General features: G+C 43.0%; 1 protein-coding gene across 1 annotated transcript; it reads left to right on the top strand.

Annotated features, from left to right (window-relative positions):
• The first annotated feature begins 974 nt into the window (after positions 1-974).
• Positions 975-23,216, top strand: LOC106729673 (zinc finger protein 347-like). The gene is made up of 6 exons (XM_032487733.1): positions 975-1,094; positions 5,539-5,641; positions 6,607-6,785; positions 8,181-8,263; positions 14,060-14,186; positions 20,795-23,216. Exons 4-6 carry the CDS (start codon positions 8,249-8,251, stop codon positions 22,561-22,563), a joined length of 1,911 nt encoding a protein of 636 aa, XP_032343624.1. The 5' UTR covers positions 975-1,094; positions 5,539-5,641; positions 6,607-6,785; positions 8,181-8,248; the 3' UTR covers positions 22,564-23,216.
• Positions 23,217-23,312: the final 96 nt, after the last annotated feature.

Genomic DNA, 23,312 nt, shown 5'->3' with positions numbered 1-23,312 from the left:
AGGCCCCGCCCGCGCCCCGAGGCCCCGCCCCGCGCCCCGAGGCCCCGCCCCGCGCCCCGAGGCCCCGCCCCGCGCCCCGAGGCCCCGCCCCGCGCCCCGAGGCCCCGCCTCTCCCAGCGTAAGCCCGACCCCTGGCGGTCTCACCGCGCCCAGATTGCCCCGCCTTTTCCCTCCGCGCGCTCGCCCGCGCGCAGTTTCACAGACCCGGAAGCAGAGAGCACGGCGTCGAAGTCTCGCTACCCAGCGTGAGTGTCTACCTTTCTAGTCTTAAGCTGCTCTCCCAGTCTCCTCTCCTCCGTACCCGCGTCTGAGGGCCGCTACGGACCGTAAATCCCCGCACCGCCCCCCTCCACCCTAAGTAAATTCAGACGTCGCCGTGCGAGGCCGAGGGGCGCTTCCCCTTCGGTTTAAAGTCACTCTGAAGCCGGTCCCAGCCCTCGGCCTTCGGTCCACTTAGACACGGCCTTGTCGCGTCCTTTTCCTGCTTTAAAACCCATTACTGACCTCACTGACCCCTCCACCCCTGCTGCAGCGCAGAAGATTTTCTTCCGCGAGGTAGATTTATTCCCTAACCGCCATCCAAGCCCGGGCCTTTTAGGCCCCTGGGGGCGGCTCCCGTCTCCCCGCTCCAGGCGAGGCCGCGTCCTCTCCCTGGTCCTGGCCCGGGGATTTTGGAGAGCCTGCCCATCCTTCTCTAGAGGCACCTTCCCTCCCAGCCCGTCTCCCCCTCCTAGTGACCCTTCCACCTTCCGCGCGTTGGGAAGGTGACCTGGGCCAGCCGTGTGACGCCCCTGGTTCTGACGTTCCAAATTCCACCCCTCTGGGAAATGTGCTCTTCCGGGCGCGGTAACATACTGCGTCGCCATCCCTGTAAAGATGTGGGCGAGGAGGATCAGGAGAAGCAGAGCCAGAGCGACTCAGAAACAGAAGACTGAGGAGGCGAAAAGGAGGAGGGCGACCTGTTGACAAAGTAGAGGATTGGTAAGGAACTTGCAAAAAGACAGCAACGTGAAAGAGAATAAGCCTTGAACCCACCCAGCAGGTGGGTAAAGCAGAGAAGTTTAGAGAAAAACGGAATCTCCAGAGAGGTGAAGGTGAGCAAAATAAGAGAAGGGCCCTTGAGCAGCGGGAGCAGCGGGGGCAACAGTGGTGAAGGACTCCAGATAGTGTAGGGGGAGGGCAAGAGTGGGCGCCATGGCGCACTGAGCAACGCGGGGCTGGAAAAGAAAGAGAGCACGAGGGGGACACGGAGAGCAGAAGGAGGAATAACGCAGGAAAGACATACAGCCCCCCGGGGATGCCAGGGAGTGGGGACCAAGAAATGTGTCAGGGATAGAGGGAGGGAGAGCAGAGAGGAAGCTAGGATGGGAGAAGAAGAGGCAGAAATACAAGGAGATGGAGGACAATCAGGTTGCCAAGAAAGCAGCCGAGAGGTAATGAGCTGCAGAGAGGAGGGCAGGAGTGAGGGAAGAAATAGGAGGGCAGACACAGCAGGAAAGTGGAGGAGAACAGAAGACAGAGGGAGAAAGAAATAGAGAGATAAATAGAAGGCCAGAGGGAAATGCGTAGTAGAAAAGAAAGAGGAGTGACCTGGATCCGGATGAATTGATTGCATATGAATGATTAAGCCGTGAGAGATTGACGTTATAATCTAATCAGTGTAAAAGTTGTTTAAATTATACAGATGAGAATGAGAATTGCAAATTTCCTCCCTATAACGCTCGTGCATTTTATATTGATTTTTCTCAGAAGATAGCGTTCACCTGCGGTCCTTCAGCCAAAGGCCAGTGTGACTTGATGCAGTCGGTTGTGGTTCGCCTGTTTCCCTTTTCCTGGCATGGAGTAGGGAGTGTGTGTGTGCTGGGAAAATTGTCACTTCATGGTGCCTATTTAAAGGAATATTAAAATTACTATTCTTTTTTGTATAATGGATTTACTTTTTTTTCTCTAACATTTAATTCGTTGTTCTTGTCACGAGGTAACTCTTAGTTCATTCAATTTCTGCTGTCCTATAAATAATAACTTATGAAATACCTTTGATGAATGTCCTACAATCAATTCATGTCATTTTCTATTTTTATTTCTTTAAATTTATTTTTTAAATTTGTGTTTATTTTATTTTAAAAAAATTTGGTGGGGGCAGGTAATTAGATTTGTTTATTTATTTAATGGAGGTGCTGGGGATTGAACCCAGGACCTTGTGCATGCTAAATGCACACTCTACCAGCGAGCTATACCCTCCCTCCTCATTTTCTAAATATGACATATTCTCAATATTTTTTGACTTTGACCCCAGAATTGTTGGCTTTTAAAAAAATTACAACTTCTTTCCTTTTAAAATTTCTTTCTGGCTTAGCTCAAGTCTTGTGTGTTTTCTCCTTTTTCTCTTAGGTACTGGAAATGTTCTGTGGGAACTAGTAACTAATTTTAGACTATTTCAGTGGGTACTAGGTAAGGATGTCAATGATCTTTGAACTTAATGGTTTAAACCTGGTTAGTCTGATACTCCGTTTTCTTTGCTTTTATGTGAGCTGTGAGCTGCTAAGGAGATGTTCCCCTCAAGTCCCTCGTCGTCACTCTCAGGGGAAGTTGAAGGATGGCTGGGTTGATGTGGAATCTTTTTCCGAGAGAGCCAATCTATTTGCGAAATTTGCTGAACAAAGCAAAACAGAAAGCCTTCAATAAACCTGAAATTTAAAAAAAAGAGAAATTTGCTCAGAGCTTCTTTTACAGCTGAACCTTTCCAGTGTATTCCTCACCATTGCTATGTTTTTGCAATTCTATACTTTAGAAGTATGTTATTGTGCTTTTCTGGAAAAGAAGAGTTAAATGCTTGGCATCTGTGTGATCAGACCTTGAAAGAGCTATTTCCTCTGCCCAGGCACCTGAAAGCCCAGGCACCTGAAAGATGGTTCCGGTGTTTTAAGTGCGAAGGCGGGTAAGGACAGACCGCCCACTGACCCTTCAGGCCACCTTTTCAGAATTCAGTTCCATCTGGTTCTGTTGACTCAACTGAGACCTTTTTAGAAATGTCTAACCTCTGGGCATCAGGGAGCCCACGTGTAATAGAGATGGGAAAGTAGACCAGAAATTCTTTGAGGGTGATCAACCCTGACCCCCCAAATGATTGGCCAAATTGGGTGAGTGTCTGTGTGTGGCATTTCTTCTTGGAGGGAGTGCCCAGCTGTAATTGGAATTTTAGATGTGTCCCAGTCCTCCCAAAATGAAAAACAAAAAGAACAGTAGGTTGGAGGCAGGACCGTAGGCTCAGAGTCAGAGAGACTATTATCAGATGTCTTCTCCGAATTAGGGTAAATCTGGAAGGAGATTTTTGTCACTTCCTGTCACTCAGACCTCCGCTGGCTTATGTTTGTCCTCAGGACCAGACCCCCACACCTCACTGTGGCTCCACAGCCCTGTCATCCCCCGGGCCCTACCAGTGTCTCCAGCCTCATCCTGGGAGCTCACCCTGTTGTTCTCAGAGTTCACTCTGCCCTGTCACAGTCACCTTTGCTCTGTTCCCAAACACCAACACCTTTTCTGTCTCAGATCTTACTTCCTGCTTCACCCTTTGTCCCTAAATCCTCTGCTCTATTTCTACTCCTTCAGGTCAGGCCAGAGATGCCTCCCATCTTCTCCTGCCCGTGTCTAGTCATTCTCTACCTCGTTACCCGGGCTTTACTGCTTCCACGTCAGTCTCTGTGAGAAATGCTCTTCTCCATTGATTGTTTTGAGTCTTTGCTGTTTTCCCTCCATTGGAGGGTGCATGATCTCCATCTTCTTCCAGGGACGCCTGAGGCACTCTGTTTGGGGAAGGTTTAAATGCTGGGGGCTTTGGGAGGACTGAGTGCTCGTCCAGGAAGACCAAGGGGCTAGGGCAGGGGATGAGGATGGTTCCCATGTTTGTTCTGGAAATTTTAACTCTCGCTGAGCTAAACCTCCTCTGGCTACTTCTTTGTACTCAAAATAAGAGCAAAAGGATGTATTGAGACCTAAAAAGCCATACAGCACTGGTGTCCTCATGCGTGTGCTGAGGTGTCCCCATGTTTTATTCTGTTGTGTCACTGCTGCACTGTGGCTCCGTGGTCTTCCAGATTCTGCATATCTGGGGACCAGTTGCCAACTTGGACAGGAGGCTTGCCTTCTAGCGCTGCATCTGCTCAGGGTCAGGGATATGATTACACTTTGCTAAGAATGGGGAGAAGGTTAGGAGCCTGGGGAGGGAGGCATGAAGGAAGCACCCCTGAAAAAGTAGGGTATCTTGCAGCTTGCTGTGAGTGGGGAGGACGGGGGCAGTGAGATCTGGGGCCGCTCTCTCTCCCTCTTCCTCACCCTCTCCCTCTCCCTCTCTCTCTCTCTCTCTCTGTGACTTCCTCACCAAGTGCAATCCAAATCCTCATATGCCTTGAAAACTAGGCTCTATGATGTTCCCAGTTGCTGGAAAGGCTTCCCAGGAGGGTCAACTTCTTTTTTTTCTTTCTCTCTTTCTCTCTCTCTCTCTCTCTCCCTTCCTTCCTTCCTTCCGTCCTTCCTTCCTACCAGAAGAAGATTTTTGTTTTGTTTTCTTTTGTTTTTGTTTTGAAACAGCTTTATTATGGTATAAATTCTGTACAGTAAACTGCGCATATTTCAGATGTATCACAATCAAGATACCTAACATTTCCATCACTCCCCCAGAGGTGCAGATTTTGAAACAGAAGGGTCACCTTCTTGATCTCCATACTGAATGCCCAGTGGCCTTTGGGTGGCAGCTTGTGCATTTCTGCAATGCCTGTGCCCAGAGGTCCCTGTGCCTTTTTAACCCCATTTGATCACACACGCATGGAGGAGATGTTGAAAAATGGGAAAGAGTGGAGGGGAGGCTGTAGAGGTCTGCAGGAGGGGCTTGGAAGCTAGCATGGGCCTCTAGGTGAGCCCAGTGGATGCGGGGTGTGGGGATCAAGGGGCGTGTGGACCTGTTGGAAAGGGACGTGTCATTTCTGGGTGGAGCACCTGGAAGTGGGTTCACGGGTAGCTGTGGGGCTGCGTGGGTCGGGTTTGGGTAGCATAACGTCTCCTCTCAGGTCCTCTGGGATGCGGATGCTGAGGTTGAGATTTTCCATGCCTGGTTTGACTGGGTAGCTCACAATCACACCAGAGGAGGAATGAAGGAAGAAGAATGTTACCCTGTGGGGTTGTTAGAACCAAGGCCTGAGCTGCGCCCACAGGGAGCTCTGGGCCCAGGAGGATGGGTGCCTTGGTCCTGGTGGGGTGAGGGGTAGATCCTGGAGATGCCTCCCGCATCCACTTCACACAGTGAATTTTGTGGGGTCTTTTGGGAGGGCAGGAATCGTTGGGCAACCCACAGAGTAGTTACAGGGAACATCTCAGAGATCCTTTTGGGGGTTACTTTTGGTGTTTGGGGGTATTTGGGGTTGCAATGAAGAAAGTTTCCGATGCAGTTTGCAAGATACATATGGGAATTTGGAGTGTGCCCTGGGAAGACACTGAGGTCTCATTGGGGTAGGTGCATCACTGGACAAATATCTCTTTTATTAGATTTCGGCAGTGACAGTACTGCGGCTGGGGTCACTGGGAATGGAAATAGGATGTCAGGTGTAGCGGTCCTCGTGTCGTCAGGAGTGCCATCTGTCACGGACGCGTGAGTTATTGGGATATGTTGTGGGATTGTGTAGCAAGGTAGGGGGCTCATCACGCGGTTTCTGGGGAGTATGTCAGACCCCTGGGAGTTTGTAGGTTAGAGTCCAGAAGGGCCCCGCGGGTCTTATGATTCACAGGGCAGACACTTTTCATCAGGAAGGGCCTTCTGGGGGTGGGGAGCAAGTTCAGAAGTGCTGTGAGGGCCCGTGACTTAGGGAAGGAGTGTTCAGTCAAGGGCAGTCACGGCACAGAGACCGCAGCACAGAGGCTCGTCCTTGGGAAGATGCGGCTGCTCCTGCCTCACTGCCGGGACCGCGGCGCTCACTCTGCCGTGCCCTCCCTGCCTGTCCCAGAACGTGCGCACTCACACACACAGACACGCACACACGACACACGCATGGTCACACACACGGTCACCCAGACATGCACACATGACACACAGACACAGACATACAGAGACACAATACAGTCAGAAGGAAACTGGGGAGCAAGCAGCAAGGTATTTTATTTTTTATCATTTTATTTTATTTTTTTTTCTACTTTGTCTATTTCATATTGTCTTTGGAAATTCTCACACACACACACACACAATCAGAACAAGGTGACGACTACCTAGGGGAGCGGGAAATGGCCAGCTCCCTCCTGACATTTGTTCCCTGGGTTCCCTTCTGCCCAGAGATATTTTAAACTCAATGAGGAACAAGTTTCTATCTTCAGTGAGGAGGCCCACTGCTTTCTGGGAAGGGAGTTGGAGACAGGAAGGGGAGCAGTGTTTGGGGATTCAGAGCCCCGGCAGTAGCGGGGAGACTCAGGAACTAGATGACGGAGGAGCTCTGTGCATTCTCCCCAGTTAGTCAACAGAATGGGGTGAGCTCATGGGGTCACCTTAGAGAAAGGGTCTTGTGTTTCCCCCCAACACGCCCGCCCTCCATTCACCTTTCTTCTTCGTCTTCTCTGGAATGGCAGCGTGCGTGCTCTTCCGAGTAGGTGACTTGAGGGAGAGAAGTGTTTTCTCTTGGTGCGCCTTGCCTGCCTTGGGTCTTCCAGCTTCCCCACTGCCCTTCTGTTCAGACACCCGCCTCCTGCTGTTCTTGGCCTGAGTTTGCCCAGTCCCAGCGAACCCCATCCAGTCAGCATTTGAGGCTGTGAGTATCTAACCAACGTCACTGCAGAGTGAGAAATCTGAGAGCCGAGAACTCTTCTCTGTATTTCCAAAAGAAATGAAATCAATATCTTTTTTTCGTTGGGGGTGTGTCATTAGGTTTATTTGTTTGTTTATTATTTAACAGAGGAACTGGGGATTCAACTTGGGACCTCATGCATACTAAGCACGTACTTTACCACTGAGCTATACCCTCCTCCCTTCCCAAAATCAGTATCTGGAGGAGATAGTCTGCACTCCCATGTGCATGGCTTGCAGCCAAGATATGGAAACAACCTAAATGTCTAGTGAGAGATCAATGGATAAAGCAAATGTGCATACATATATATAATGAAATTCAACCATAAAAATGAAGGAAATCTGTTATTTACAACAGCACGGATGAATCTGGAGAGCATTGTGCTAAGTGAAATCAGCCAGACAGAGGACACATATTGTATGATCTCACTTATGTGAAAAATCTCAAACAGTCAGCGTCATAGAACCAGAGTAGAAAGGTGGTTACCAGAGGCTGGGAGGTCAGGAAAACGGGGAGATGCTGGTTAAAGGGTACAAAGTTTTAGTTGTAAAATGAATAAATTCTGGGGATCTAATATACAGCATGGTCACTGTAGTTAATCATACTGTAATGTAGGCTTGAAACTTGCTGAAAGAATAAATTTTCAGTGTTCCTACCACACACTCGAAATAGTAACAGTGAAGTGATGGACATGTTAATTAAATTGATTTTGGTAATTATTTCACAGTGTATGCATACGTCAAATATCACATTGTATACTTGATATATACACAATATTTATTTGTCAATTATAGCTCAATAAAAGGTGCAAGGTGTGCTGGGCTTGCCTCCTCTGAGTGATACTCATCTTGGCTACACATTAGCTTGCTGAGGCATTTTGCGAATACATTTTTGTGCCGCCTGACCAGAGAATCCCCTTCAAAAAGTCAATATGTGGCCCAACCTCAATATTTTAAGGGGCCCAGTGATTCCAGTCTGGGTCCCTCACTTAGCATCCTGACTCTGAGTCCTCCCGTCCTGAGGGCTGGGATCTGGGCTGAGGGGGCGGGGGCTCTGCTCTGTGTGGGGGTGGATCAGGGCCTGGTCTGTGACCTGAAGGGGGCTGTCGGGTCCAGCTGAGGCGCCCACTGCTGCCATGTGGGTGAGGGTCTCACCAGGAGGGGATCGTGGTCTGAGGACAGTGTGGGAAACTCCCTTGTTGGTCTGTGTGTGGAGTTTCCTGTCCCGAGCCCCTCCTGTGACAGTGGGCAGCAGAGGACTGTCTGTCCCACATGGTGAGGTCTCCCCTGTGTGTGTGGTTGTGGCGCAGGGAGGGGTGCGTTGATTCTCAGCATTAAATGATATCTTTCCACCTTTCAGAATTGACTTCTGAAGACATTGCCCGAGAAAGAAGCCGGAAGAGGAAGAAGAAAGGAAAGGAGTCAGAAATGGCTGTCTCTCAGGTGAAGTCATGTTCTTGGTTGATTGTTCTGTTTCTCCTTCCTGAAATGCCCTGCTTTGCACTCACTCATCTGACTCTAAAGTATCCTGCTTGATAATCACTCACTCACCCAGGGCCTTCCTTCAGTCCCTCTTGTATCCACTTAGGTTCCATTTCATCATGACCCAGTGAACTTATTTTTTCTTTTTCTTTCTTTTTTTTTTTTTAATAGAGGTACCAGGGATTGACCCCAGAACCTCGTGCATGCTAAGCATGCACTCTACCCCTGAGCTCCACCCTCCCCCCTGACCCAGTGAACTTATGAAGAGGCCCTGGTGGGAATCCTGAAGGCCTTCATGCCCAGGCTTGGATCGGAGGCGGGGTGTTGGCCCCATGGTGTCAGTGTGGTTAGGTAGCGGGGATTATTTTTAGGGGCCCCATCTGGTTGGATGTCTGTCCTCTCTAAGCCAGGGTAAAGAAGCTGCATATGGAAGTCACATATTAATGTTCACAAATAGCTGATAAATTCTGGGGGAAAAGAGCAATAAGGGAAAATCAGTTCTGCCTGTTTTTATAATACATTCTAGAATACACTTATATAAGGCTGCACAAGTGAGTCACTGCTTCACAATCTTAGTGATTGTGAATGGAGTTGAAAGTTCAGAAACAGATGTCAATGGTAGAGGGGGTTTTATTCTATCATCAATTTAAAATATGAAATCAACCTAATTTTCTTTTCTGCTTTTGTCTTTGTCTGTTTTTGCTTTTCTTGTCTGTGCTTTTGGTGCACATTCAAGACATCATTGCCAAATCCAGTGTCTTGAACCTCTTCCCCCAGGGTTTCTTCTAGAAGTTTCATAGAAGTTTTAGGTCTTATGCTCTGCTCATCAATCTGTTTTGAGTTTATTTTTGTATATAGTGTAAGGTCAGGTTCCAGCTTCATGCTTTTGAAAGTTTGGAAAGCAGGTACTGAGTTTTCCCAGCGTCATTAGTGAAAGAGGCTGTCCTTTTCCCACTGGCGCCCTTGTCAGACATCCCTTGGCGGCTGCAAGGGTTTGTTTCTGAGCATTCTGTTCTGTTCTGTTGGTTTATGTGCTGTGTTTCTGCCAGTGCTACTCCATCTTGATGCCTCTTGCTTCGTTATATGTTTTGAAATCTATAATTGTGAGGTCTCCATCTTTCTTCTTTTTCAAGAGTATTTTGGCTATTTGAGTTCCCTTGAGATTCCATCTGAATTTCAGCATTTTTTTTTTTCTATTTCTGCAAAAATTTCCATTGGGATTTTGATAGTGATTTCGTTGAATCCATAGAACATTTTGGGTAGTATGGACATTTTAACAATATAAATTCTTCTAATTCCTGGGTGTGGAATGTCTATTTATTTGTATCTTTGGTTTCTTTTCGTAATATTTTGCACTTTTCTGTGTACAAGTCTTTCACTTCCATGGCGAAGTTTATTCCTAAATACTTCATTCTTTTTGACGCTATGGTAAGTAGGATTGTTTTCTTAATTTCCGTTTTCAGAGTGTTCATTGTGAATGTAGAGAAATGCAACTGATTCTTGTGTGTTGATTTGATATCCTGCAGCTTTTCTAAAATTGTTTTCTGGTTGTAAGTTTTCTTGTGGAATCTTTATAGTTTTGTTACGCATAAGATCATGTCATCTGAAAAAAAAGATAATTTTACTTCTTTTCCAATTTGGACGGCTTTTATATTTTTTTCTTGTCTAATTGCTCTGTCTAGGACTTCCAGTACTTTGTTGAACAGCAGTGCAGAGTGTGCATCCTTGCCTTCTTCCTGGTCTGAGAGGAAAAGCTTTCAGTCTTTCACCATCGAGTATGATGTTAGCTGTGTGCTTTTCATGTTTTTATTATGTTGAAGTAGTTTACTGTTCCCAGTATGTTGAGTGTTTTACCTTGAAAGGTTGTTGGATTGTGTCAAATATTTTTTCTTAATTGAGATGCTCTTGTGTTGCTTTTTGCCTTTATTCTTTAATGTGGTATATTATGTTGTTGGATTTTTGTATGTTAAGTCATCCTTACCTTACAAGAATATATTCCACTTGGTCATGATGTAGAATTGTTTTAATGTGCTATTGAACTTGCTTTGGTAGTATTTTGTTAAGTGTTTTAATATCAGTATTCATCTGGGATATTGGTTTGTAATTTTCTTTTCTGCTTTTGTCTTTCTCTGTGTTTGGTATCAGAATCATGCAGGGAGTTTGTAATTGTTCCCTCTTCAACTCTTTGGAAGACTTTTAGCAGAATTAGTGTTAATCCTTTTCTAATTGTTTGGTGGAATCCTGCAGTGAAGCCATCTGGTCTTGAGTTTTCCTTTGCTGGGGGTTTTCCGTTACCGCTTAAAACTCTAGTTATAATTCTGTGCACATTTTTAATTTCTTCATGATTAGGTCCTGGTAGGCTGTATTACCATTTCTTCTAGCTTATGTAATTTGTTGGCATGTAGTTGTTAATAGTTGTCCCTTATCCCTTTAAAAAATTTCAGTGACCTGAGGGGAGGATATAGCTCGAGTGGTAGAGCGCATGCTCAGCATGCAGGAGGTCCCGGGTTCAGTCCCCAGTACCTCCTCCCCAAAAAACAAACAAAAAAAACCCCAAATAAATAAACCTAATTACCTCCCCCACCTAAAAAAAATTTCAGTGACAGCAGTTGCAGCCTTCCCCTTTCATTTCTGATTTTAGTTACTCGAGTGTTCTTTTTTTTTTTTTCCTCAGTCTAACTAAGGCTCTGTCAATTTGCTAATGTTTTCAAAAAACAAACTCTTGGTTTGTTGATTTGTATACTGTTTTTCTACTCTCTGCTTATCTCTGCTCTAACTTTTCTCATTTACTTTCTTTCCTTCTGGTAAATTTAGTTTGGTTTGTTCTTCTTTTTTAATTTTTTTATTATTTATTTAAACTTTTTTTTAAGAGTTACAGTCATTTTGCAGGTTTGTTCTTCTTTTTCTACTTCTTTGAGGTGTAAAAATAGATTTCCGATTTGAGATCTTTCCTCTTTTTCAATGTAAGCATTTACCCCTGCAGACGGTCCTCTTAGTTCCACATCCCAGAAGTTTTGGTAGTTGTACAGTTGACCCTTGAACAACATGGGACTGAACTGCACAGTTAACTGATACATGGATTTTTTTCAATAAATACATACTAAGGTACTGCGTCACCTACCGTCGGTTGAATCCACTGATGTGGAACCAGGAATATGGAGGCCCCACTGTAAAGTGATACTTGGATTTGCCACCATTCATGGGTTGGCACCTCTAACCCCCAAGTTGTTCAAGGGTCAACCGCATTTTCATTTTTATCCAGATGTTTTTTTAAATTCCCTTGTGATTTCTTCTCAGAACTGTCAGTTGTTTAAAAATGAAAGTTGTTTACTTTCCCCATTTGATGGATATTTCTGTTTCCCTTCTGCTCTTTGTTTCCGGTTTCTCTTCGTTGTGGTTCAGGAAGACGCTTGTTATGGTCCCAGCCTTCTTAATTGTGTTCAGATCTCTTTTGCGGCCTAACGTGTGGTCTGTCGTGGAGAAGGCTCACGTGTGCTGGAGACGCATGTGTTTGCTGCTGCTGTTGGGTGGAGGGATCTGTGCGGTCTGTTTGGTCCAGTCAGCCTGTAGTGTTGCTCAGGGACTCAGTTTCCTTACTGACCTTCTTTTTGGTTCCATCCGTAAGTGAAACTGGGGCACGGAAGTCTCATGCTGTTACTGTGCTGCGGTCTGTTTCTCCCTTCATTTCTGTCAACGTTTGCTTTGTTTATCTGGAGCGCTAATGTTGGACACATATCTGTATTGATAATTGTCATAGCTTCGTGGTGAGCTGACCTTTTTGTTGTTATGTGTTGTCCTTTGTCTCTCGTGACAGTTTCTGTCTTTAGTCTGTTTTGTCTGATATAACATAGCCACCCCTCCTTTCATTAGGGCCCCCTTGGTGTGGAATCTTCCCTCCACTTAACATTTTCATCCGATCTGTGTCCTTGGACTTGTGCATTTTGACAGTTCTGGCTTATGGACTCTCTCTTGCTCTCACTCTTTATTTCTTCCTCTTTTTTCATCCTCTTCTGCTGGTCCCTGCTTAGGCATATTGTACAGAGGTGAATGGCAGGAGCTCTGGCTTTTTTCCACTGTAATTTCAGACGAAATGCATCTAGTGAAATATTTTTGCTTAATAAGCAGTTTTCCTTTTTGTCATGATTTTTAAATATCCAAGAATTTTTTTCAAGTACCTCCTACTGTAATTTTTTAAAACATTGGGGATGGGTATAGCTCACTGGTAGAGTACATGATTAACATGCAGAAGGTCCTGGGTTCAGTCCCCGGTACCTCCATTTAAATAAATAAATAAATAAATAAACCTAATTACCTCCCCCCTACCAAAAAAAAAAAAAGAAATGAAAAATCTTAATCTCTTAAATTAATGTGTAACACCAGTAACTACTCTAATCTTGAATCATCTTATTGGAAGAATAAACAGATACACTCTGGCTTTTTTCATGCCTAAAAATCTGAATTTAAATGGATAAAACAATGTTTATATTTTTCAGTATAGGTATTTTATAGAGATTATAGTTAAAGTAGTCTATATTTTTTTCACATTTATACCATTTTTTTTACTAGCCTACTATAGAATAATGTTGACAAACTAAGTTAAGTACAATTGATACATTTTCCCTTTCCCAAATATGAAATATATGGGAATAAAAATGATAATGAAAAAAAGTCATTCCAAAGTATTAAGAGACAACTCTTCTCATTTCAGTTAATTTAAATCTGTTTACATGTGTATGGTTGTGCAGGTCCATGGTTTTTATAAAAGATATGATCTTTCATAAATATATACTACATTTTTTTTAGAAGTTGAACTCATCTTAAATGTATTCCATGCTCTAGGAGAGGGGTATAGCTTAGTGGTAGAGCACATGCTTAGCATAAAGCATAGGGTCCTGGGTTCAATCCCCAGTACCTCCATAAGAAAATTTAAAAATAAAAATTAAAAAAGAGACAATTACAAAAAAATCCCATGACTTGAATTTTTTTCAACATTATCATCTTAATGATTAAAATAATAGTAAGAATAATGTGTTAATGTGCATGCGTGTGTGTGTGTGTGTGTGTGTGTGTGTGTAAACGATGACCTTTTATATGCAGTTCCATGTTAATCTTGAACTTGTTTCGCGTTTTCTCAGTTGGAGAACCCTGTGTGACTGTACTTCTGAATCTCTTACTTCAGTGGTTGATTTCTTAGGTTCAATTCTAAAGCCCACCCACCTCAGTTCAGGTACTTTTACCATTTCTTAACTGTTTGACCTGAGGCGAGTTTCTTAGTGTCTGTGACCCAGTTTTCTACTCTGTAAAATGGAACCAGATCTTTCTCTAATGATCTATTGTAGTGGTAACAAGTTCACGCCTGTATGACATTTAGAGTGATTGACATACAGGAAGTTACATGGTATACACTTATACAAGAAGTGTTCAAAAACCTGTAGTCATTGCTATTTTTATCATCACCACAATTTTTAGATTCTGACCTTTCTTTAACACTTCTGTAGAGATGACCCAGCACTGAATTTTTTTCTGTAAATTTCATATAATGTACACAAAAATGAGAAATCCACATTGATTTGGAGGCTGTCATAACCTATGGAAAAGCACAATAAATTAGAGATGCATGATTGTCTCCAAATACCTCTCCACGGATCTATCAGAACACACGCTTCAACCGAATTCATCCTCACCTCTCTCTCCTCTTCTCACGTGCAAATAAGAGCTCTGCTCACGGCCCCTTTGTGAAATGTGTTTTCATTTCAGGGACAGTTGACCTTCGAGGATGTGGCCATCGAGTTCTCCCAGGAGGAGTGGGAGTGCCTGGACGCTGCTCAGAGGGCCTTGTACAGAGACGTGATGTTGGAGACCTACAGGAACCTGCTGTCCCTGGGTGAGAGGACTTCCCCACGGAAGTTGTCTTTGCGTTTTCCCTGCGTGCCCCTTAGGAGGCCTTGTTTAGCTTGACTGATCGGAGATCCCTGTTGACTCAGACGTGAAAAGCTTCATGATGCAACATCAGGACGTTAAACCTTCCCTTTCATCATATGAGCTGCCCACATTATGATACATCATGGGTGGTGGGTCCAGAGCTTAAAATATGCATCAAACTATAAGGTTTGATTTGGGCCAACTTAAAATATCCACTTCTCTCTTTTCTACTCCTGTGCTTTTGACTCAGTAGTTCTTCAAAGAGAGCTAGATGTCAGCATATTATACTGTTCTCTGTGCATTCAGAAGGAGGCAAGCAGTGGATGAATTTTTGTGACACAATTTCCTTGATACCTTCTCGCCTTAGCTGAACAAAGAGCTGGGATTCTGGAAGCTTCACAGCACATGATGTCCCTTTCTTCTTACTAGCAGGGATTTCTTTTCCTGACCTGAATATTATTATCCCCATTTTGGAGTAAGGACAGAGAGCACTGGACTGTGGAGAGGGAAGGGAAAGTAGCAAAAACAAAACAAAACAAAACCCACAGAGGTGGGAAAGTATCAAAGGTGTGAACACAGGTCAGGTCTCAGTTGGACAGAGAGGAAGCCACATCATTAATAGTTTTGGGGAAACTCTCCCCAAGTGGGAGAGTTTTGTGGGGAAACAAGTTTATTTCTCGTGAACTCAGAGGAAATGTTTCTTGTCCCCTACTTACCACCCAGTCCTTCAACATGGGAGCTGTGTTCTTTCACCCTCCAGTGGTGCTGCAGCTGCGCCAGAGACAAAGAAGATCTTTCCCATGATCTACACTCTGTCATCTGGCCCCTGCGAACTCATTGGTCCTTAACTTTGAGGAGTGGGATGGGCTGGGGTTTTCTTCTCCTCTTTTTTAGAGATGGGGAGCAGTAATTAGGTTTCTATTTATTTATTTAATGGAAGTACCGAGGATTGAACCCAGAACCTTGTGCATGTTAGGCATGCACTCTACCACTGAACTACACCCCACTCACCCCCAAATGGGCTGTTTTAAAGGGATTTCGCTCTCTTTTGTGTCCCCTTCTGTACTTGATTTCATTGGATGCTCAGTTCCTAGTCCATATAGATCAGAGCTGATGCCTCCGTAGTACCAACTCTTGGACCAATCTCGATTCCCTCCCATTTGCTGAACTTGGAAGACCTAATCAGGAGATGGGAAAACACTGGCTGCTCTTTGATTCCATCTGTCACCCCAGAGCCTGCGTGGAGCTGCTTCAAGCCCTGTCTGCCTGTTCGGATCCCTCAGCCCTTTCTTCTGATTTTGTCACACAGCTTGGGGTTGTATAATAGGAGGTGGGTTGGATCATCTGTGATTGTTACTTAGGAAAACTACTGTTAAGACAGTGGACAGACAGGTCTTCTTTCTGATCCCAAGTCCTACATGCGGAGCATAGATATCCATCTTTCAGGCGTGTCTGTGGGTAGAGCCCACAGTCCCATCCCAAGACCCTGCAATGTCTGATTGCCACATCTTGTAGTTTTGTCTCTCTTCCACTGCTCTGCCTGGTTGGGAATGTAGGCTCTTCCTGATTTCATATTGTCTTTTCTGGGAAATTCTTTTTATTCACAGGGTAAAGCATCATCTCCTTTGTATTTTCTTCCCCCTCCAGGTTTATTGAGATAGAATTTAAAGTGTACACTGTGATGGTTTGATAAACGTATGTATTGTGAAAAGATTACCACAATAGGTGTGTTAACACATCCATCAATTCACGTCACAGCAACTTCTTGTGTCTTCCCAGTCCTCCCCCACTGGGTTATTTATTTATTTTTTTATTGAGGGTATAGTTGATTTACAACATTAAATTAGTTTCAGGTGTACAACATAGTGCTTCAAAATTTTTATAGATTTTACTTCATTAAAGTTGTTATAAAATATTGGCTATATTCCCTGTGCTGTACAGTATATCCTTGTAGCTTTTTTATACACAGTAGTTTGTACCTCTTAATCCCCTACCTATCTTGCCCTACCCTTCCCTCTCCCCACTGGTAACCACTAGTTTGTTTTGTTCATATCTTTGTTTTATTTTTTAGATTCCACATATAAGTGATAACATACAGTATTTGTCTTTCTCTGTCTGCAGACTTATTTCACTAACCTCAGTACCCTCCAGGTCTATCCATATTGTTGTAAATGGCAAAAATTTATTCATTTTTATGGCTGAGTAATTTTTCAGTGTGTGTGTGTGTGTGTATACCACATCTTCTTTATCCATTCATCTGTTGATGGACAATTAAGCTGCTTCCATATCTTGGCTATTGTAACAAATGCTCCTGTGAATACTGGGGTGCATATATCTTTTTGAATCAGTGTTTTCATTTTCTTCAGTTCTTTACCCAGGAGTGAAATTGCTGGATCACATAGTAGTTCCATTTAAATTTAGTTTTTTGAAGAACCTCCATGCCATTTTCCACAGTAGCTACACCAGTTTACTTTCCCACCAGCAGTGTCAAAGTGTTCCCTTTTCTCTGCATTCTCACCAACATTTGTTACTTGTGGTTGAAGGTCTACTGTCTTAACAGTTTGTAAGTATATAATACAGTATTGACAACTGTGGTTATTATGCTGCACATGAGCTCCCAAGAGCTTACTCATCTTACAACTGGAGTTTTACACTCTTTGATGAACATCTCTCCATTTCTGCCCGCCCCCAGCCCCTGGCGTCTACTTTTCTATGCTTCATTTCTATTTGTTTGGCTTTTTTTTTTTAATATTTCACATATAAGTGACATCACACAGTTTTTCTCTTTCTCTCTCTTATTTCACTTAGCATAGTACCTTCAGGGTCCATCCATGTTGGTACAGATAGTAAGATTTCCATTTTGTTCATGGCTGAATAATATTCCAGTGTGTGTGTGTGTGTGTGTGTGTGTGTGTGTGTGTGTATCACATTTTCATTATCCATTAATCTCTTGGACACTTAGGTTGGACACTTAACGTTGTTCCCATGTCTTGACTATTGTAAATAATCCTATAATGAACATAGAATACAAATATACATCTTTGAAATACTGATTTCATTTCCTTTTGATACATACCGAAAAAGGTGAGATTGCTGCACCATATGGTAGTTCTCTTTACAATATTGCAAGGAACCTCTGCACTGGTTTCCATAGTGGCCGTACCAATGTACATTCCTGACAGCACCACACTGGGGTACCCATCCCTCTGCATCCTTGCTGGTACTTCTCTTTTTGATCACAGCCATTCTAACAGGTGGGAGGTGATATCTCACTGTGGCTTTGATTTGCATTTCTTCCCAAGGGAGGACCTGGGAATTGGGAGGCTTTCTCCAGTTTGATCTCACTGCAGTGTGCCTCGAAGGGAGGGAGGCAAAGTCAGGCAAATCGACATGAGCCTTTCTTCACTTTTGGTTCAGTGTTTCTGGGGTAGGAATTTGATGGAGTCCCGTAGCTTCTTCACTAATGTCTAGAGTTTCCCCAAAGGACTTTTTGTTTCTATGCTGTAGTTTAGTTGGTTTCTCCATGGATTAACTCCATGCCTGGAGTTTATGGTTCTTCTGTCTTGCTGACATCACTCCTCATATCTTTCTCTCTTTTTTTTTTGCATAGATTGTGTTAAGAGATCCAATAATATGATTTCTTATTATTAGAGAAGGCCAGCAAAAAAGACACTAGTATATATTTTATATTTATTTATTTATTTATTTTTTGTTTTCTTTTGTTTGTTTTGTTTTGGTTTGGTTTTTGGTTTTTTAAGGAGCTATGTTTTTTCACCCCCAGGTTTTTTTTTTTCTTGTTTTGTTTTTGTTTTGTTTTTTGGAGGGGGGAGGTAATTAGATTTATTTATTTATTTTCTTTATTGAAGTACTGGGGATTGAATCCAGGACCTTATGCATGCTAAGCACACACTATACCACTAAGCTATACCCTCCCCCCATACTATTATAATTTTTAATAACAAAAAGTTTTAGACCTGAACAATTTATATACCAAAATTATTAAATTTCTTTTTTTAACAATACGTTATATAATTAGTATGTTAGTGAGATTCTTTTTTTTTCCCCTTTATTAACTAATGCAGTCACATCCTTAAAATGCTCAGACCTTGGCATAAAAGTGCTTGCTAACTTGGTTTCCTCCAGCAAACTTGCCCACCTAGCCAGATCATCATTTGGAACGCAGGGTCTCCCTCCCTACCTTGCTGTACCGTCGATAAGATTTCATTGTTTTTGCATTTGTGGATACAGAATGGTGGCCATTTCCTGGTTTTTCCTCCTGGGTCCTGCTAAGAACATTCTTGCATGTATCTCCTGGAATATCTGTGTCTTTTTCTCTGCAGTAGTCACCTGGAAATGGAACTCCTGGGATTTTCAATTTAATAAATTTCATAGCAAGTATTACAATAAATGTAAACCTGCTTTCTATCTGCAACATTACTCTCTCCCTTTTCAAAATCTCCTCTTACGCTCTTCTCAGCCACTGAACAAATTTCTCAGGACACCGCGTAAATCAGTATGAGCAGTGGGGATAACTCAGAAGTGATTTCCAGGAGGGGTGGCTGGGTAAGACTACCACATGACCGCGCTGAACTGCCTGGAAGTGTTGCTTTCCAAGCTCTTGGTGTTTGTTGTATTTTTTTGGTAATTTGTACTGTTCAGTGGGCAGTCATGCTTAAGAACATGTTGTCTGAGTCTGTGGGTCCAGGCTGAAATCCTCTCACTTCCTGTGTCAGCTGGGGGGCTATGTACATAAACCCTCCAAGTCTGCTGCCCTTATTTGCAAAATGATGATGATGATTTACCTCAGGTGCTTTTTTTATGGCAGTATTTATATTTACTTTTGCGTCGCTTTGGATGAAAACCATTTAAGCAATGTTAGATAAGGTTGTATTCTCATAAAAACATCTTCTTTCAAAACAAATGCATTTTTTAAGGGGGAAGGTATTTAGGTTTACTTACTTATTTTTAGAAGAAGTACTGGGGACTGAACCCAGGACCTTGTGTACGCTAAGCATGCGCTCTACCACTTGAGCTATACCCTCCCCTTAATCCAAATGCATTTTTATTTTCCATAGAAGTTAAAATTACATGCTAAAACAGAGTTCATCACTTGAACACAAAACAATATCAGAAGGCTTATAGAGTAAGACCAGATAATGAACTACTTACCTCAGGCTTTTAAAACAAACAAGTACTGTTAGATGACTTAGAATATTGCACATTTTACAGAAAGACTCACAAGTTACTGTTTTGAAAGACATAGATCAAGTGTCATATTTATTGTGAGGTATCCCTTTGTTTGCATTATATTTTTGTGTGATTTTTTCTTTCAAATTGTTCCCAACAGCGTTCTCTGACCTTAGTTAATGCATTTTCAGAGTACGCACTTCATATTACGTATATTTTGGGGACAGTGACTGGATAATTGAAAGGCACTGTGGAGATGGAGAGCTGCTCTGATTGGCTGTTAGGTGACAGCAGTCATGAAATCATAGTCATGACTTCTGAATTCTTCCTCCAGCTCTTATTCTTTATAAGGTTACATGTTTTCCTGACCTGATATTTTGGAAGTCAGTTATCTCGACACCTTTTACACTTTTCATATTGTGTGCTCTTTCTAAAATGAAAGTCCTTTCTTTATTCTTTTTTTTTTTTTAATGGAGATACTGGGGCTTGAACCCAGGATCTTGTGCATGCTAAGCACACGCTCTACCACAGAGCTATACCCACCCTCCTTTCTTTAGTCTTACCATAGAGTATAGCTTTTTCTATAACATGGCTCCTTATTACTGCTGGTTTTATCATGGGTTACTAGAAAAATATATTTATTAATTTTTACTGTGATTTACAGATGATGGTCTTTCAGAATATCTTATACAATATAACTGCTATGTACTTGTTAATGTTGTAGAATGCCTTTCTTAAAAAAAAAAGAATGCCTGTTCTTCATGAGCACGGATGCTTTTATAACAGGTATTTAGAGAAAATTTCTTTTTTTAATATTGTTTTATGAAATTTTTCATTTACTCAGTGCTATATTTTGTAATTCTGAACTGCCATTTATTTAGGTTGTTAGATTAGCCTGTTTTGGATTATTTACCATTACAATGTATTGTCTATTTTTTAGCATTCATTTATGTACAGTAAGTATGCAGATTTCATATGCAGATTATGTACAATCAGTATGCATTAAGTACGCACAAAATATGTCTAATATTTTCCGTCTCGTTATGAGGCATTTACAGTGAGTTGGTATGTGCTTTGGGGTCATGGTGGAAAACACCCTTTCTTTGAAAGCTAACGTAAGCTTGCAAAACGTGAGTGTTTTTGTCACAGGGTGTTTGAAATGAGGCTACCCTAAAATTAATTTGAATCACAGGTGATCGCACTTTCTTTATTAAAGAATCCTAAATCTTTAATGTTTCTCAAATTTTGAAGATCATGATGGGGAATTTTCACAGCTACATTCAGTATAAGTATTATTTTTGGTGTAATATTATGTGTCCAGGATGAAACATTTATTTACAAAATGTAGTTAATAAGATACCTATGGTTGTTTGTATCTTGTAGATATCTCTCCCTCACACGTTACCAAGAAATTACAACCAAAGGAGAACACTAATACAACAGATGTATTCCAAACCATGATCTGGGGAAGACTTGGAAGTCATGAAGTCAGAGATGTTCACCTCAGGAGAATCCGAGAGAAAATGTATGACTTTGAGTGTCGGTGGAGAGATGATGAGAGAAGTGAGAAAGGAATGGGTAGAACCCATGGGGAACATCTCACTGATGGAAAAGATCGACGTGGTAGAAAAGATGCAGGAAACAAGCCCGTTGAAAATAGGCTTGGATCAAGCTTTCAAGATAAACTTCCGATCCCTCAAACCCAAGGGGAAATTTTTGAATGTAATCAAACTGCGAACGCTGCCAACAGCGCCGGCTCATTTTCACCGCCTGAAAGAACTCCTCCAAGTGTCCAAACTAGCGTTTCTAACACATGTGGGAACGACCCCATCCATCCTCCAGGACTGACACAGGACGGCGCAGCACAGAGCGAAAAACCTCACAAATGTAACGAGTGTGGCAAAACCTTTAATCGCAGCTCGAACCTCACTAGACATCAGATGATCCATACGGGAGAGAAACCGTATAAATGTGACGTCTGTGGCAGGGTTTTCAGTCAAAATTCATACCTTGTAAATCACCTGAGACTACACACTGGAGAGAAACCTTACAAATGTAACGAGTGTGGCAAAGCCTTCACGATGCGTTCAAGCCTCACGAAACACCGGGTCACCCACACTGGAGAGAAAGCTTACCGATGCAATGAGTGCGGCAAGGCCTTTTTCCACAGCTGCAAACTCGTGAGACATCAAAGAATCCACAGTGGGGAGAAACCACACAAATGTAACGAATGCGGCAAAGCTTTCATGCAAAGTTCAAGCCTGGCTGACCATCAGAAAAGTCACACCGGAGAGAAACCCTACAAGTGTGATGTGTGTGGCAAAGCCTTTGTTGTGCGTTCAAGCCTGATCGACCATCAGGTGATGCACACCGGAGAGAGACCTTACCAGTGCAGTGAGTGTGACAAGGCTTTCCTCAAGCACTCGCAGCTGAGGCGTCATGAGACAATTCACACCGGAGAGAAGCCGTACAAATGCACCGAATGCGGCAAGGCCTTCAGGCAGTGGTCTGACATCAGGATTCACCAGAGAATTCATTCTGGAGAGAAACCTTTTAAATGTAAAGAGTGTGGGAAAGCCTTTACTATGGGTTCGCACCTTACTACACATCAGATCATCCACACTGGAGAAAAACCATATAAATGCGATACATGTGACAAGGTCTTCAGTCAGAACTCACACCTGGCAAGTCATCGGAGAATTCACACTGGGGAAAAGCCGTACAAATGTAATGAGTGCGGCAAAGCCTTTAGTGTGCGTTCAAGCCTCACTTACCATCAGGTAATTCACACTGGAGAGAAATCTTACAAATGTAAGGAATGTGGCAAGGCTTTTATGAAGCCTTCGCGTCTTCGGCATCACGAGAGGATTCACACCGAAGAGAACTCATACAAGTGCATTGAGTGTGGCAAGACCTTTCAGCAATGGTCTGACATCAGGATTCACCAGAAAATTCATCCTGGAGAGAAACCTTTCAACTCTAGTATGGGTGGTAAAGCCTCCACTCAGGACTCACACCTCACTGCACAGCAGAGAATCCCTCTGGGAAAGAAACCATATAAATGTGACGTATGCGACAAGGTCTTCAGTCGGAATTCAAACCTGGCAAGTCATCGGAGAACTCATACTGGAGAGAAACTGTACAAATGCTGATGTGGCAAAGTCTTCAGTCAAAATTCACACTTTGTAAATCACCAGAGAATTCACAGCGGAGAGAAAGCTTACAAATGTAATGTGTGTGGCAAAGCCTTTAGTGTGAGTTCAACCCTAAGTAAACATCAAGCAGCCCACACTGGAGGGAGACCTTACAGATGTGATGCACGTGGCAAGGCTTGTGGCAGGTGTTCACACCTGCTGCTTCACAAGAAAACTCATGCTGGAGAGGACTCACATCAGTCTGTGGAATGTGGCGAAGTCTTTTAGACAGTAGTCCTACCTCAGGATTCACCAAAGAGTTCATTCTGGGGAGTAACCTTCCAGGCACCATGAGTGTGGTGACGCTCTTACTCGGGGCTCCCACCCCACCCACTATCACATAATCCATTCTAGACAGACCCTTACAAATGTCCTGAGTGTGGCAGTTGCCTTAAACTCAGTGTTCACCAAATTACACCCTACCTACAAATGCAGTGAATATGACAGTTTCAAATTATTGCTTGCTTTTCACTAAATATAAGAATCTATATTTTGTAACTACTGTATATAAAATAGATAAACAAGTTTCTACTGTACAGCACAGGGGACTATATTTAGTATCTTGTAGAAACCTATAATGAAAGAGAACATGTATGTAGGTATAACTGAATCACTACGCTGTGCACCAGAAGAAACTAATGCAACATTGTAAGTCAACTATAGTTCAATTTTTTGAAATCTAGGTAAACAACAAGTTTCTTCTGTAG

Source organism: Camelus ferus, chromosome 9 (assembly GCF_009834535.1).
Source record: "Camelus ferus isolate YT-003-E chromosome 9, BCGSAC_Cfer_1.0, whole genome shotgun sequence".
Classification (NCBI taxonomy): Eukaryota; Metazoa; Chordata; class Mammalia; order Artiodactyla; family Camelidae; genus Camelus; species Camelus ferus.
This window is presented reverse-complemented; position numbering and strand designations above follow the sequence as displayed.

What these genes read in the sequence shown, in the direction of transcription:
- LOC106729673 (XM_032487733.1), top strand. An exon ending in CAGGAACCTGCTGTCCCTGG is followed by an intron (nt 14,187 to 20,794) that starts GTGAGAGGACTT and finishes TGTATCTTGTAG; the next exon opens with ATATCTCTCCCTCACACGTT.